General features: G+C 42.2%; 1 protein-coding gene across 1 annotated transcript in view; it reads right to left on the bottom strand.

Annotated features, from left to right (window-relative positions):
- Positions 1–16,840, bottom strand: part of LOC117507537 (transcription factor SOX-13-like) — a 265,912-nt gene that overhangs the window by 110,706 nt on the left and 138,366 nt on the right. The window contains 2 exon segments of the mRNA XM_034167405.1: positions 3,343–3,454; positions 12,636–12,704. Coding sequence (XP_034023296.1) covers positions 3,343–3,454; positions 12,636–12,704 — 181 coding nt within the window.

The following is a 16,840-nucleotide window of genomic DNA, read 5'->3' on the forward strand; positions in this document are numbered from 1 at the left end:
ATTGTAAAGTGCTTTGAGTGTCTGATGCAGATGGAAAAGCGCTATATAAATGCAGTCCATTTACCATGTAACAATTTTATAAAGTACAGCCCTACTGGAGTAAAACAGATGGATACAGTTTGCAATCAGTTGTAATACAAGACATGACTGTACAAATATGTTCTTTTTATTGTGAACTTATTAATACCATAGTACATTTGTTAGGACCCCTTCACACATAACACGATTGAAGCCGACTAGCGCACAAAGGAGGAACTGTATGCCATTTGTGAAAAATCAGAGCTGCCGCCAACGCCTCATACACCTGTCGCTACAGTTATTCACGCACATCAGTGGCTGAAAGATAGAGAGTGCCCTGTGAGAGCCCATTCGATCCCGCTCGCGCCAGGTGTCGGCCAAATTCAAGGTGACACACACAAACATCCAACACCACTCACTTGACACTTAGAAAATATGTGGCCATTCACGCTGTCAGCACAAAAACAGTCAGCAGATGACCACTTTTGAGCTGGATGTGAAATCTGTCTAAGTGCCCCCACGAGTGTGGCGTTGCAAAAAGCAAAAAAATCCAAAAGGTACCTGTCAGCTGATCACAGCACACCGACAGCTGGAAATGACAGGTCAGTGCACACAATGTTTCACATTATAAACACAGAGACTGCCAGGACAGGTATACTGTATAAATAATTATGACAATGCCTACATACGCAATTACATAACAAATAACTAAAATGAATGACATCATAACACAGAAACAGACTGACACGCTGGTCTGGGCGCTGAACGGACGGGGGTGTGTGGCTGGCTGCAAACAACAGTTGTTGTTGAGATCTCTGCTCCTGGATGTCCCAGCTGGGGAATGTGGACCATGTTTTAAAGGACATGAACTTACAACTTTCCTCCGTGAGGTGCGTGTCTTTGCCCGCTGTCATCACGTGGAAATACATAAAACATCTTTCCCCTTTGCGCTAGGCTACAGTGGCCGCACACAGCGCACTTTGGCAGGCTGCGGGCCAGCCAGACACGCGTGTCCATACATTGTCTAATTTCTCTTTTTTAAAACATATGTTTATCTCCTTGTTGATTTTAAGTATTTCACTCTCCTGCAATGAGACAGCGATTGTAGCGCAGTGGTAAAATTTACTGTCAGTAAATTGCAGGTTCGAATTCCGCGGGAGGCATGTATATTTAAATTTTTTTCCACAGCAGCTGTGCGACGTGGTTACACACGCTCCAGCTTTTCGCACTGTGTTTCATTTACGCTCGTGCACGAAACCATTGCAGCAGGATTGTTCGCGCTTGCCCGACTGTGTGACCCTCCCGACGTCGGCTCATTGTTTTTGTGCTCTTTCGGGCTGTTTTGCTGTGATTCGCACTGATTCCTGCTTATTCGTGCTATGTGTGAAGGGACCCTAACAGTGGCTCAGTTAGCGAGCTAGCATCTGGAGTTAGCATGTAGCTTGAAAACAAACTTGTGAGTCTTTGTGAGGAAATGCATTTTGATCATGTTTGTTCATTATATAATGTTATATGTTAGCTATTTACATATAAGTACTCCTGTGACAATTCAGTAACTGATGCAGGACCTAATATCATCAAAGGTACTTGTACCGTCCATTGTACAAGCGCCTTGGGGCAACTGTTTGTTGTGATTTGGCGCTATATAAAAAAATTGATTGATTGATTGATTGATTGATTGATTGTGTTGAACAGTGGAAAATCCATTTTGGCAATCTAGTACATGGGCGCAATTTGGTGGGGGATAGGGGGGGCATGTCCCCCCTCCACCTTTTCAACCAGGGGGGACAGAATATGGTATGTCCCCCCCATCTTCTGACATATGTGTGTACTTGAAACATGCTATGCCAGTCTTATGTGCAAACCATGTCAGTCTTATGTGCAAAACCATGTCAGAATAGTATCTTTGTTTCTGCAAGTTTGAATTTTAGCAGCATTGACTTGTTTATGACACCTGTTTCTTGTTTGTCACATTCTGAATTTTCTGGGACTGCATTTGCCCAGATTTGAAACCAAAAATAGTTGCCTCTAGGGACTAGTGTCTACACATAAGTATCAATGGACCATATGCTAATTTACTAAATTCTGAAAGTTAGAAAAGGAAATCAGAAAAGCTATCTGGGACCTCAGAAAGCCCATCTGCAATTATTGCTTGATCTCCAAAATCAGTCTATGCAAGGGAAATTATGTTCAGTAAGAGTGTTGTCATTAGTGCCACTTCAAAAATTAAATTCATGATAAGTATCCATCCATCCATCCATCCATCCATCCATCCATCCATCCATCCATCCATCCATCCATCCATCCATCCATCCATCCATCCATCCATCCATCCATCCATCCATCCATCCATCCATTTTCTTCCGCTTTATCTGGAGTTGGGTCGTGGGGGCAGCAGCTCAAGCAAAGCCGCCCAGATCTCCCAATCCACACACACCTCCCCCAGCTCCTCCGGGGGAACCCCAAGGTGTTCCCAAGCCAGCCGAGAGATGTAGTCCCTCCAGCGTGTCCTGGGTCTTCCCCGGGGCCTCCTCCCAATGGGACGTGCCCGGAACACCTATCCAGCAAGGCGTCCAGGGGGCATCCGGAAAAGATGCCCGAGCCACCTCAACTGACTCCTTTCGACAGGGGCTCGACTCCAAGCTCCTCCCGAGTGACCGAGCTCCTCACCCTATCTCTAAGGCAGCGTCCAGCCACCCTGCGGAGGAAACTCATCTCGGCCGCTTGTACTCGCGATCTCATTCTTTCGGTCATGAGCCAAATCTCATGACCATAGGTGAGGATCGGAACGTAGATCGATCGGTAAATCGAGAGCCTGTTCTTTCATATTTATGAATACATTTTACCACATTGCAGTTGTTTTTTAATGAAAACTCAACCTATCATTATTTTTTGAGTTCTACACATGTGGTGATACCTTATTTACACCAGGATGTTAATAAAATCAATGCTGGCTATTTTCAGAATAAAGTACTTACAGTATATCCACAGTTTCAAATTGCATAAATCAAATGGTGTCCACTTTATGGTCTTCTCAAAACATTAAAATTACTGTTCTGGATGCTCAGAATGCATCTGAGCTTATCTAGACACCAATGGCTTCTGGCTGCCTAAAGCGGCCCCCAGACCCCCGGCCTATGGGCTTCGGCCCTATGGGCCTCGCACTTTGCCCCCCCCCGTCGTGTAGTGTGACCACGACATAAAAGTTCTACCTGGAGAACGTTCAAACACAAGATAAACCCTGTATTGAGAATGGATTTTTATGTGACAGCAGGAGAAACCTTTTTCCAAAACTGAACCATTTCTACTGGTTTGAGGACTGACCTGGCTTGCATGGGATTGGCTGCAGTGGCAAGGTCATCTGGGGGTCAGAGGTGACCGAGAGGGGCTGGGTGCTTGGGTGGAAAGCTGGAATCATCACAAATGGCATGTTCACCTGCTGGGACAGGAAAGGACAAATCCTGCTTACATAACAGAATGGGTGTTATTACTGTAAAATCCAGACTTCCACCATTAAGAACATTGAGAAAAAAAAACAACAAAAAAAAAACAGCTCATCACACTTTAAGTTATAGTACACTACCAGCCAAAGGTTTGGACCCACTTTCTCATTCAGTTGAATGAGAAAGTGGGTCCAAAATTTTGACTGACACTGTATTTCAATTAGCTTGCTTTTATAAGTTTTTGAAGTAATCAAAGACTCAATGGTGGACTACCTAAAATAAGAACATCTGCTTTGAGATGCACTTATATTATATTATATTTATATTACTTATATTACTTATATTTTGTGCCAGGCTTCCACAACTTCCATTTCCTGCTTTGTCAAGCTAAAAGTGGACGCTTATTTTGGCCAAACTTCTAGCCAGTTTCTGGGTATTCTGTGTTAGTATGCGCCCGCGGCCGACGTGCTTGATGAATTCCTGCGCGAAAAGTAGTTCCCAGATAATTGTGATTATATTCCTGTGAGATAATGAGTATATCTCATCTAAATCAATTCTAAAATTTACCAGTGATAAAATTAGAAAGAGAACTGAAGTTTTAAGAGTGGCCGTAATAGATATTTAAGAAACTTAAAGTTTATGAGCAACTTCACCTGTTATTGCTCAAGCACATTGTACACTGACACAGTGGAGTTTGATGTGGAAGAGTTCAGAAAGATATGATTGGAATGGTTTGATTACCATTTACAGTTGACGATAAAGGACTTGGGTGTTAACTTCGTGTTAAAGTCAGAAGAAGAAGCTGCACTGAAAGAAATCAATCTGGGAAGAGACACATTCTGTATGTTGTTGCTCAAACGAGAGCTGAGCAGGTGGTGAAAGTAGCTCAACCTGTGGGCGAGTTATCCCACAATGCCAAAATAGCAGAGATGTTTGTCCAATGAGAGCGGTACTCTGAGCAGGGTGCGGCTCACCTTAAAGTGCATATCTTTGGTAAAAATGAAATGGCAAATGAGCTAAGGATCAGCTGATATCTCAGCTTTGAGATATCAGCAGTAAACATTGAGAATTTAGTATGATTTCAACTGCTGCCTGAAAAACTCAGAGTTGGAATGTCACTGGAATCTTGACTGATGTGATGTAGCATTGGGTTCCCCTTGTGATTTTAGCAAGTGTTCAAAGTGGACAGAAAGAAAGGAATAATTTACATTTGGAATTAGATATGTGTGCACTTGGGTTACATTGGAATGGCAAACAGGCGTGCTGTGGGATGTGCATTCTGTGATTCATGCGGAGACGGATGGACACTTTACCTGAACAATCCGATGTTTACATCCATTATTGAAGAGCTAGCAAAACTAGCCTGTTTAGCTTCTCGGTAGTGTGGAAAAACAGCTAAGACCTGGAGAAACCTTTTTCCAAAGCAATGGAAATTTTGAATCATGTGGGATTTAAGGTGTTGAAAATGCTTTTTTATGCAGGACTATGCTAGTTTTAACTACAGAGGGGACATTTTGTGATTTATGCTGAGAGCGATTGACTGTGGAGCCTGGGAATTACACTGTTTACAGCCAGCACCTAGAAGCTAACAGAACTAGCCTGTTTAGCTCCTTTCACTGTGGAACAAGCTCAGTGGGTGACCAGAAGACATCAAATGAATGTCTGCCACAGACACCGGACATGTGAAGGATTACATTTGGCAAGAAAAAAAGAAAAATTCTGCTCAAGAAATGCAGTTGTATTGGGAAATTTAATCTCATTAGTGGCATTACGTTAGCAGTTTTATGGTCACCGCCCCCTCATTTAATAATTCTAATTGTACTACTTTTGAATAATTGAATTGTACTACTTCATTGGCTGTAATTGATTTTGTAGGACATATAACAAATGCAACTGAAAACAAGCAATATACTGTTTTGTTTTTTTCGTTTTTTTCAATTTACAGAAAGCATTCAATACTATAGATCATACTTAATTTTTGTATAAATTATTGAAGTGTGGTATCAGGGGACTGGCACATGATTGGATAGCAGGTTATTTGCACAACTGGTATCAGTGTATTCATACTGATGGGATAAATTCTGAATTTTTGAAGAGCACTTGTGGTGTGCCCCAGGGCTCAATCCTTGGGCCTTTGTTGTTTCTTTTACTGTATATATTAATGACATGTGTTTGGTTTCTAAGTTTGTGAGTTGCATTAATACATTTTTTTGTAGTGTTTAGTAGGTAGTGTAGGCATTGATGCATGTTTTATAGTGGAGATCATTTGGGACAGATCTTTTTTGTTTAACAAATATGGTGTGATTTCATGACGAATGAGGCATATGTCAGAGCCATCAAAGCTGGATCCCGGTGTCGCCGAGTTAACGGTCCCCACTAAAAATCGGTCCACCCTGCCTTCACCGCACATGCGTCATTTCAGACCACAGCACAGTCATTTCTGAGCATCAGTAGCAGTGCACCAATTATCACTTTGTTTCTGCTTAAAACTGCACTCCAGTCATCCTCTATCTCAGCGACAGATATCTGAAGCTTTTTTACAACAATCATTTCCTCATAAATTTATCATTATTTTAGAATAAAAGACGGGGGAAGCGATCAGAGCGTGACAGCAGCTGCGCCAACGTCCTTTCAGTGCGTCAGTAGCAACTCACCGATTACCACCTTGTTTCTGTTTAAAATGGCCTCGTTTCTGCTTCAAACTGATGTAAGAGGTGTTACTTTTTCATCTGATAGTTAATAATCACATTAATTCCTTTGATCACTTTGGGTTTGAGAGTCATTCTCAGACATGCTGCTGTGGTCCCAAATGACGCATGCGCAATGAAGGCAGGATGGATCAATTTTTAGGAGGGATTGTTCTGCCTTCAACATCAGCTTCTAGAATCCTGAATCTGGATCAAAACTGTTATGAATCCACCTTGCGTTTTTCAGATGCAGCCTGCCCTGTTTTATTTTTATCAGCTATATCATTGCCCGTACAAGTTAAAGACTTGTAAGAAATGATTTAGAATCTGGTACAGAGTAGAGAAGCTTGAATCTTCGATTGGACTGGGTTGCTTGATGCGAGGACGTTTTGCTTCAAATCGCAGAAGCTTCCTCAGGTAAAATTCTTGCTCTGGAAGTCTGACTTCTGTCTGACTCTTGTAGAGACGAATAAAACAGAAGCCAATAAAAGCTGGAGTTTTAAACCTAACCAGACCCCTCCTACTGAGAGGCAGACTGCTATAGGCTAGTGACTAAATAATAGCTCTAATTAGCAACTATTGTGCTCTAGTTAGCACACCTAATGACATGACAGCTGTCCCTCTAATAATGGGATGGATGCCTTTCTGATGGCTCCCTTGATGACGTGAATGACTCATTACCATGAACAAAAGACTGAAACTCCTTTGACCTGAGTACCCCATTGTAAACAGGGGATAAAGCGTGTCTCAGACCCCCTCCCCGGTTAAGGCTGGGTTTCAAGTGTTTTACAAAGAATGCCTCCTTGACCCCTCTCTCAAACCATTTCTTCTCTCTGGCTAATATTTTAACTTCCTTGTCCCCAAACGTGTGGTTAGTGTCTTTAAGGTGGAGATGAACTGCAGACTGAGGTCCACTGGCGCCCTCTCTGCAGTGCTGGTATAACCTTTTGTGTAAAGGTTGCTTCGTTTCACCTATGCCAAAGCAACCCAGTCCAGTCGAAGATTCAAGCTTCTCTACTATGGAAACCACCTGGACAACTGAGAGCCTACACATAAATCTGGTACAGAATTAAAAACAAATAATGTTGGCTGAACAAAGACATGCACCTACAATAATTATGGAGCCTTGAAAATTAAGGTCAACTATTGAACTCAACAGCAGTAGAATTTTACAGGTAATCAGCAATTTAAATTGTAAGTCCTGAAACACAATGACTGCATTGTGTGTTGATTTTCATTGAGGCATCCACATTAACAGAACACACTTTGCACACCACCTGCACGAGGGAAGTCTCCCAGATGCATCCCTGATACAGTGGGGTAAAAAAGTATTTAGTCAGCCCCTGATTGTACAAGTTCTCCTACTTAGAAAGATGAGAGACATCTGTAATTTTCATCATGGGTACACTTCAACTGTGAGAGACAAAATGAGGAAAAAAAAAAATCCAGGAGATCACAATGTAAGATTTTTAAAGAATTTATTTGTAAATTATGGTGGAAAATAAGTATTTGGTCACCCACAAACAAGCAAGATTGCTGACTCTCACAGACCTGTAACTTCTTCTTTAAGAAACTCTTCTGGCCTCCACCTGTTACCTGTATTAATGGCACCTGTTGGAACTCGTTATCTGTATAAAAGACACCTGTGCACAGCCTCAAACAGTCAGACTCCAAACTCAACCATGGCCAAGACCAAAGAGCTGTTGAAGGACACCAGGAAGAAAATTGTAGATGTGCACCAGGATGGGAAGAGTGAATCTACAATAGCCAAACGGGTTGGTGTGAATAAATCAACTGTGGTAACAATTGTTAGAAAATGGAAGACATACAAGACCATTGATAATCTCCCTCGATCAGGGGCTCCACTCAAGATGTCATCCTGTGGGGTCAAAATGATCATGAGAATGGTGAACAAAAATCCCAGAACTACATGGAGGGACAAAATAAATGAACTGCAGAGAGCTGGGACCAAAGTAACAAAGGCTACACACTACGCAGTGAGGGACTCAAATCCTGCAGTGCCAGGCGTGTCCCCCTGCTTCAGCCAGTACATGTCTAGGCCTGTCTGAAGTTTGCCAGAGAGCAGCATATGGATGATCCAGAAAAGGACTGGGAGAATATCATGTGGTCATATGAAACCAAAATGGAACTTTTTAGTAAAAGCTCAACTCGTCGTGTTTGGAGGAAGAAGAATGCTGAGTTGCATCCCAAGAACACCATACCTACTGTAAAGCATGGGGGTGGAAACATCATGCTTTGGGTCTGTTTTTTTCTGCAAAGGGGACAGGATGACTGATCCGTGTTAAGGGAAGAATGAACGTGGCCATGTATTGTGAGATTTTAAGCCAAAACCTCCTTCCATCAGTGAGAGCATTGAAGATGCAACGTGGCTGGGTCTTCCAGCATGACAATGATCCCAAACACACCGTTCAGGCAACAAAGGAGTGGCTCCGTAAAAAGCATTTCAAGGTCCAGGAGTGGCCAAGCCAGTCTCCAGACCTCAACCCCATAGAAAATTTGTTGAGGGAGTTGAAAGTCCGTGTTGCCCAGCGACAGCCCCAAAACATCACTGCTCGAGAGGAGATCTGCATGGAGGAATGGGCCAAAATACCAGCTACAGTGTGTGCAAACCTGGTGAAGACTTAGAGGAAATGTTTTACCTCTGTCATTGTCAACAAAGATTATGTTACAAAGTACTGAGTTGAACTTTTGTTATTGACCAAATACTTATTTTCCACAATAATTTACACATAAATTCTTTAAAAATCCATCAATGTGATTTCCTGGATTTTTTTTTCCTCATTTTGTCTCTCACACTTGAACTGTACCTATGTTGAAAATTACAGACCTCTCTCATCTTTCTAAGTAGGGGAACTTGCACAATCAGAGACTGACTAAATACTTTTCTACCCCACTGTATGTGTCTTGCATCACACCCCTCTAGAGAATAGAACTAGTGCCCATTTTCCACATGTGAGTGATACACAGCTAAAACAGACAGAAAAATGATTGGTCGACAGTTGTTTTGAGATCATAAATAATTCTAACCTTTTACTGGAGTTTCTATGACTGCGAAAGAAGTCACAGACATGAAAAAAATATAAATAGTTTTTTAAGTGATTGCAAAAAGGTGACTGCTATCTGGTTACAAAAAGTCACTTTCTGCTCTTCACTTTTCCAAACATTCCTCAGCTACACTTACTTGGAGCTCTGTGACCCACAGAATCTGGATTATAAAAGTAATCACAAAGGAAAAGCTGATGGTGAGTCGGTAGGTGTTTATATTTTTAAGTTTATGGCCAGTGGTGCAGCAGTTGTTTCCAGAGTGGAAAGTTCCCGGTTCAAGGCCACCCCTGCCCATTCGCCATGCAACGTGGAGTTATGTCAAGAAGGGCATCTGGCATAGAATCTGTGCCAAATCAACATACAGATCCACCTCAGATCTGCAGTGGCAAACCCAAGTCAAACAAGGGAGAAGCCAAAGGGACTTAATGTATTTTTAAGTTTGTATATTATAACACATTGAACAGAAAAGTGCTGATGGTTGATGGCTGGATCAGCGACATGAACCAGTAAGACAAGAAAAACAAACAAACCCTTGCAAGCACACACTCACAAACAATCAAAGTGATGAACAGTTACATTTAAATCCCAGCTAGAGACAGCTCATGTGGGCAGGCAGATGGAATGTCCTGTGTCTTCAAGAGGATGCGAGTTTCCCTCCACTGTCAACAGAGCTTCTCGAAAGGCTCCACAAAGGTGTTTTTGCAGGCAGGAAGCACTACTTTTTGAAAATGGTTCCCAGAGTGGAAAAATCTGAAAACGCTGCATTTGTATTTTAATGTGTACAAGCAATATGCAACTTTTGTGAAACGATGATGCCATAGCCCACCTGAGCATATTGGCATCTACCGCTCATAATGGATGATATGTTGATGTTAACAGGGTAATATTAAATACTTTTTTATGTGTGGGTTAGCAGAATGGGATTTATTTTATTCGCTAGCAGGATACCAAAGAGACAAAGAATGGGGGGTGGTGAATGGTGGTGTGAATAAAGGGGCCATTGTCACATAAATGAAATAACTGCAAAAAAGACTTGACTTGTTGGTGGCGGGACAAGTGGCAGCACACTCTAGCTCAGACTCAGAAAGGCCCCCGGAGGAGACTGCTCGTCTGCTGGGCTCCAGTCCGCAATAGGGCTGAAATGATTACTCGAATAACTTGAATAATGTGATTACAAAAATGTTCGAAGCAAATTCTTTACCTTAAGGTTTCATTTAATTCTTGTCACTAAAGTAAATGCTGTTAGTATAAACACCATGGCCTGTATGTGGTGCTGTAATGCTCCCCCCCAAAAATGGAGAAGACGACGTGGGGCATGCGCATAACTGGTGTAAGGAGCTAATCAACTTTCCAGAATGGCAAACTGAGTAAAATAAAGCCTTTTCAGTCCGCGTTGATTACCTGAAAAAGATTTATTGCGTTTTTAACCCTCTGGGGTCCGAGGGCATTTTTTGGACAGTTCACTCGCCTGGCATAAATGTTTTATTATTGCTATTATCAGCTCTCCCTGCATCCCACAATCAAGTTTTATGTCTCTTTTTTTTTCCAGGACAACCTGTGCTTTCAGAATATGTATGTTTTTGTTGTGTTTTACGAGGTCTATTAGAAAAGTATCCGACCTTATTATTTTTTTCAAAAACCATATGGATTTGAATCAAGTGTGATTGCGTCAGACAAGCTTGAACCCTCGTGCACATGCGTGAGTTTTTCCACGCCTGTCGGTTGCGTCATTCGCCTGTGAGCAGGCTTTGAGTGAGGAGTGGTCCAGCCCCCTCGGCGGATTTTCATTGTCAGGAAATGGCGGAATGATTTGGGCTTTTTTTCCATCAGAATTTTTTCAGAAACTGTTAGAGACTGGCAGCTGGAAACCATTATAAAAATTTATCTGGCTTTCGGTGAAAATGTTACGGGCTTGGTAGAGAATAAAGAGTGTTACTGTTGCTTTAAGGACGGCCCCCAGCGGCTGTGGGGCGCGCCACACTCCGAAGCCGCCATCGACAGGCTGAATGACCATTTCATTTCTAAACGGATGGCTGTCTGGATCCGTGACCATCATGTGCCATTTCTCTGGTTATCACAAGAGCTGGACATCAATGATTTTCTGGCAGATTTCACTTTTAACAAGAGATTTTGTCATGGAAAGCCAAGCGGAGGCTTTGCGCGTCACGATGGATTCGCTACTGGAGCGAGACAAAACCACCTCCGTTTTGGTCTCACAGGACGGCTTTGAGATGGCGTTCAGACAGCTGTCGGTGGTTTTTCCATCGAGTGATTATCCGAGAAATTGTGGATGTGCCTGGACATGCCAGAACATGTCCCGTGAGGTTTCATCACGGCTGATCACAGTGCGTAATGGCACAGGGCGCACTGAGTATGTACTAATAGTATGTACTCATTGGAGCACCCAGGGGGCTATTCAAACGGGCCAACCTCGTAACACATCACTCCTGAAAACGATCTTTGGCTTTTCACGTCACGTAAATCTGCCCTACGATTGGCTTTTGGAAAACCATGTGACGGTGAACCAATTCCGATTGGACACTCACATTCCGCACATCATCACACAGCTTCTATGAGGAGTACAAAGATGGCCGATGGCTGGCTCGAAAGTTAACTTTTCAGCAAAAAAACAAAAAAAAAAGTAAGTTTCTATCTCATATCATTCAAAGGTTATTTATAATTTAGTAAAGCTTGGTCTTAGCCATCGTATACGACGGCGTCGGCCCCAGAGGGTTAAAGAGAAGCAGTACGTTCGTGTTTTAAAAAAAAAAAACACACTGTGCTGTGTTTTGGTCCCCTGGCTGCTCTCCATCTTACAGATGAAGTGAATGGACACACATTTTAATTGAATCAAGTTAACTATTCAAAACAAAATAAAAAAATGCCTTTATTCGAATTTGATCAGAGTTGTCATCAACAGGGTGAACAGCAGATTTATCAATGGGGCTTTTGCGGAAAGGCTGCATTCTACAGCTTACTTTTGTGTGTGTGTGTGTGTTCACATTTATATGCAGCCTGTCCTCTGACTGAGGAATTCGCCACCCGCCTGCACTTACAGTCCAGGAAAGCTCTGAAAATTATAATGACATGAAAATATAATTACCCGATAAAACAAAGAGGGAACAGCCTAAATAATTTGAAAATCTTTATGATGGCACAGCACCATTGTGCCACCGCTTAGGGCCCCGTGACACTTGGTACGAATGAGCACGAGCCAAGTTACAATTCATGCCACATCTGGGAATAAGAATTGCGGAGGACAGCCTTCTGAATACCCAGACTGCACTCTGACCTGCCCCAACTGATTCGTCCACACATGTGGCGGGTGCATGTGTGGTGGCTGCGTGTGCGCTGGACACATGTATAAACCCAGGATCTATCTGAATCCCAGACATGTAAGAGGCTGTGGTGAGGAACTGACCTGAATCTGCTGCTGGAGCATGTTGATCTTGTGCTGCTGCTGGATCAGCTGCTGCTGCTGCTTGGCAATCTGAGACACAAGACATGTTGTAAGTACACAACAGGCACAAATACGTCAGCACAGAGGAGGTGACCACAATCAGAGAATTCTCAGAGAAACTGAATCATGAAAGAGTTTAAGGTCATTGTAACTGGATTTTCTTAAAAAGAAGCCATGACAGTTTACCAGAAGGCAAAAGTGATTTGAGTGTACTTTTGATCTGTTTTAAGATGTTGGAATACTTTTTCTGTTTAATTCCACTGCAGAGCTGCGACTGGTGATGCAACAAGCAAAGGTTGTACTAAGCAGTTTCTCCAATCACAGTCACATAAGTACAGTAGTTTGGGTGTCTTAGTGGCTTCCCTCTCTACTCTCCATCTTGCACCTTCAATCAGTTTTTGAGAACTACCAGCTCCATGAAACGCTCTCTGTACGCGTGATCCGTTGGTGCCATTAAAATTTCTTGGTCTGTCCTGTTCTCTTGTCCTGTTCACACCAGATAGCTGTACTGGTAAGTCCAAAAGTGTTGTTAAAAAAGTACAAAACGTTGTGATTCTTAATGTACATACAGTTGTGCTCATAGGTTTACATACCCTGGCAGAATTTGAGATTTTTTGGCAATTTGTCAGAGAATATGAATGCAGTTTTTTCATTCATGGTTAGAGGTTGTATGAAGCAACTCTGTTTACTCTTTTTAAATCATAATGACAACAGAAACTGCCCAAATGACCCTGATCAGAAGTTTACTTACCCCAGTTCGTAATATCATATATTGTCCCCTTTAACATCTGTGACAGCTTGAAGTCTTTTGTGGTAGTTGTGGATGAGGCTCTACATTTTCTCTGATAGTAAAGCTGCCCATTCTTCTTGGCAAAAAGCCTCCGCTTCCTGTAAATTCCTGGGCTGTGTTGCATGAATTGCACGTTTGAGATCTCGCCAGAGTGGCTCAATGATAGTGAGCTCAGGAGACTGAAATGGCCACTCCAGAACCTTCACTTTATTCTTCTGTGGTGAATGACAAGTAGACTTGGCATTGTGGTGTGTTTCGTTGTCATGTTGAAACGTCCAAGTACGTCCCATGCGCAGCTTCCAGGCTGATGAGTGCAACTTTTCCTCCAGTAATTTCTTTTAACATGCTGCATTCATCCTGCCATCAATTTTGACCAAGGTTCCTGTGCCGTTGTAGCTTACACATCCCAAAAACATCAGCAATCTATCTCCATCCTTCACAGAAGGCATGGTGTACCTTTCGTTCTTAGGCCTTGTTGACTCCTCTCCAAATGTAATGTTTGTGGTTGTGGCCAAAAGGTTCAATTTTGGTCTCATCACTCCAAATTACTTTGTTCTCTGTGCTGTTTGGCATATTGTAAGTGGGATACTTTGTGGCATTTGCATAGTAATGGTTTTTTTGTGGTGACTCAACCATGCAGGCCATTCAAGTGCTTCCTTATTGTGCATATTCAAACAACCACACCACTATTTTCAGAGAGTCCTCTATTTCAGCTGAAGTTATTTGTGGGTTTTTCTTTGCATCTCAAACAATTTTCCTGACAGTTGTTACTGAAATTTTTGTTGGTCTATCTGACCGTAGTTTGTCTCCATCTGAATCCCTCATTTTCCACTTCTTAATTACAGTTTGAACACTGCTGATTGGCATTCTCAGTCCCTTGGATATCTTTTTATTTCCCTTATCTGTTTTATACAGTTCACTTTCCTTTTCCCACAGATTCTTTGACAGTTATTTTCCTTTCCCTAAAGCCCCTTTCACACTGGGCTTGCGTAGAGTTGCATTGTGCTGCATATCTAGTATGCAGGAATGGCTGTGTAAGTTGTGTGCAGGGAGAGAGAAGAAAAAAAACATGTGCGCAGGGGGAAGAAGCTTGGCTCCATGATGCTATGTTTAAAGACTGTCTGGACATGCAGATGGATTTAATACATTGAAAAAAGTCAGAATACATTATTTCCAAGAGTTAATGGACTTTGTTTAACGTGATAAATTGTGAAAAAAACTTAAGAAGGTGAACGCACCATGGAAATGCAGCCAGCGATCTCGCGCAATCCATCCATGAGGAGTGGATGGTGGACATGTCCTCTCACTAGTCATCCACCCGTGAGCAAGAGTTAATGGACTTTATTTAACATGCCTCAATCGTGAGAAAACTTGAGATGAAGGCGGAGCTGCAGCTGGCGGACGCACACAGTCTGTCTGTGAGGAGTAAGTGGATGTGGACATGTCCTCTCGCTGATGATCAGTCCATGAGCAGGAGTTAATGGACTTTATTTAATGTGCAACAATCTTGAGAGAACATGGAGGTGAAAGAAAGCTGCAGAGCTGCAGCTGGCAATGGCGCGTGTGATACATCCATGAGGAGTGGACGTGCACATGTCCTCTTGCTGGCGATTGGTTCATGAGGAGTTATACTGGACATGGACATGTCCTCTTGCTGGCGATCAGTCTGTGAGCAGGAGTTAATGGACTTTATTTAATGTGCCACAATCGTGAGAGAACTTGAGGAGATGACGGAGGAGCTGCAGCCGGCGGTCGAGCGCTCGATCCATCCGTGAGGAGTAGATGGTGGACATGGACATGTCCTCTCGCTGGCGATATGTCCATGAAGAGTTAGTGAATGTGGAAGCTTGCCAGCCCACTTCTTGTTCTTCTGTGGTTTTGACGCTTCACTGCCATCAAAGTCCAGCGGGATGACTAATATATCAATGCAGGTATGTACTACTGATAAAAAAAAAGAAAAAAAAAGGATTTTTCACCATGGTGTAGGATTGTGTACAACTGCGGAGGCTTGGTGTACAGTAGCACAGTGCTGTGTACATTTACATACAGTAGCGCAGTCTTGTGATTTACATACAGTAGCAGAAACCAGAAACGTCAGTGCAGCACTAGATGAAAGATGCAATGGTCTGTCAGGAGCCCAGAAACTCACTGACCTTTTATACACACACACACACACACTGATTACAAGCAAACAGATCACGGGTTAGGATGGTTACCTTTTGTAGAACATTCAAACCTGTTTGTGTCAACTGGTGTGCATGTGATCAGGCCAAAATCACAGGGTCATTTGTGTAGTTTTTGTTGCCATTACGATTTAGAAAAAAATAAACACAGTTGTTTGACAATAAATGGCTTCACACAACCATTAACCATGAGTGAAAGAAAAGGTTTTGTGTAATCATTCATATTCTCTGAAAAATGGTCAAAAAATCTAAAATTCTGCTGGGGTATGTCAACTTACGAGCACAACTGTAATTTTCTGATTCAGGCACTGTGCTGCACCTGAATAAAAGTAAGTCCCTTTAGCTGCTCCCTTGATTTTCCACTCAGGGTTACCACAGTAGAACCAAGGTGGGCCTACATGTTGATTTGGCACAAGTTTTATGCTGGATGACCTTCTTGACACAACGCCACATTACATGTAGAAATGTGGCAGGGGTGGGGTTTGAATTGGGAACCTTCCACACTGAAACCAAGCCCACTGGGCCACATTAGGCCCAGCCTCTTTTTGTATGGATATGCTTTATCAAGTTGTCTGGACTTAAAATTTGAAGAAAGTGGGTGCACCATCATCCTGAGTGACATGGGCAAAGACAAAAAGAAGTAATTGGAATTTGATACTGGGTTTCTTTTCATCTTCATGAAGTTTATTCCAGCCTTCACCTCAAATTGACTTTAAAGTTCATCAATGCTAATCATGATTCAGAGTCTCAATAAAATGTACTTTGTGCTCTGTGCAGAAAAGCACAAAGGCCCTTTCCAGACACGGCAAAGAAAGACTGATGGATTTTAACCAAAACTACAAATTAAACAAATAAAGGAACTGAATTAAACTTTAACAATTTGTTGTTGATTATTTTAATATTTTCTCAATCTCATTAACACATTTATTCATGAGATTTTATAAAAAAATATCTTTAAAAACATCACCACCATTCATTTCACAGGATGAACCCTGAAGAAAAAAAAGATTTTTGTTTGTTTGTTTTTAAGTCACTTTGTGGCTCCTTCAAATTCTGACTGACACCTACTTTTTTTCATCTTGGGAGTCGGGTGGCCTATAGTCAAAAATTAACAAATCATGGCCTGCTATTTGTCCTTCATCAATGTAATTTTTTTCTAAGTGGTGAAATTAGTGGGTGATTCTCTAGAAAAT

Source organism: Thalassophryne amazonica, chromosome 3, assembly GCF_902500255.1.
Source record: "Thalassophryne amazonica chromosome 3, fThaAma1.1, whole genome shotgun sequence".
Lineage (NCBI taxonomy): Eukaryota > Metazoa > Chordata > Actinopteri > Batrachoidiformes > Batrachoididae > Thalassophryne > Thalassophryne amazonica.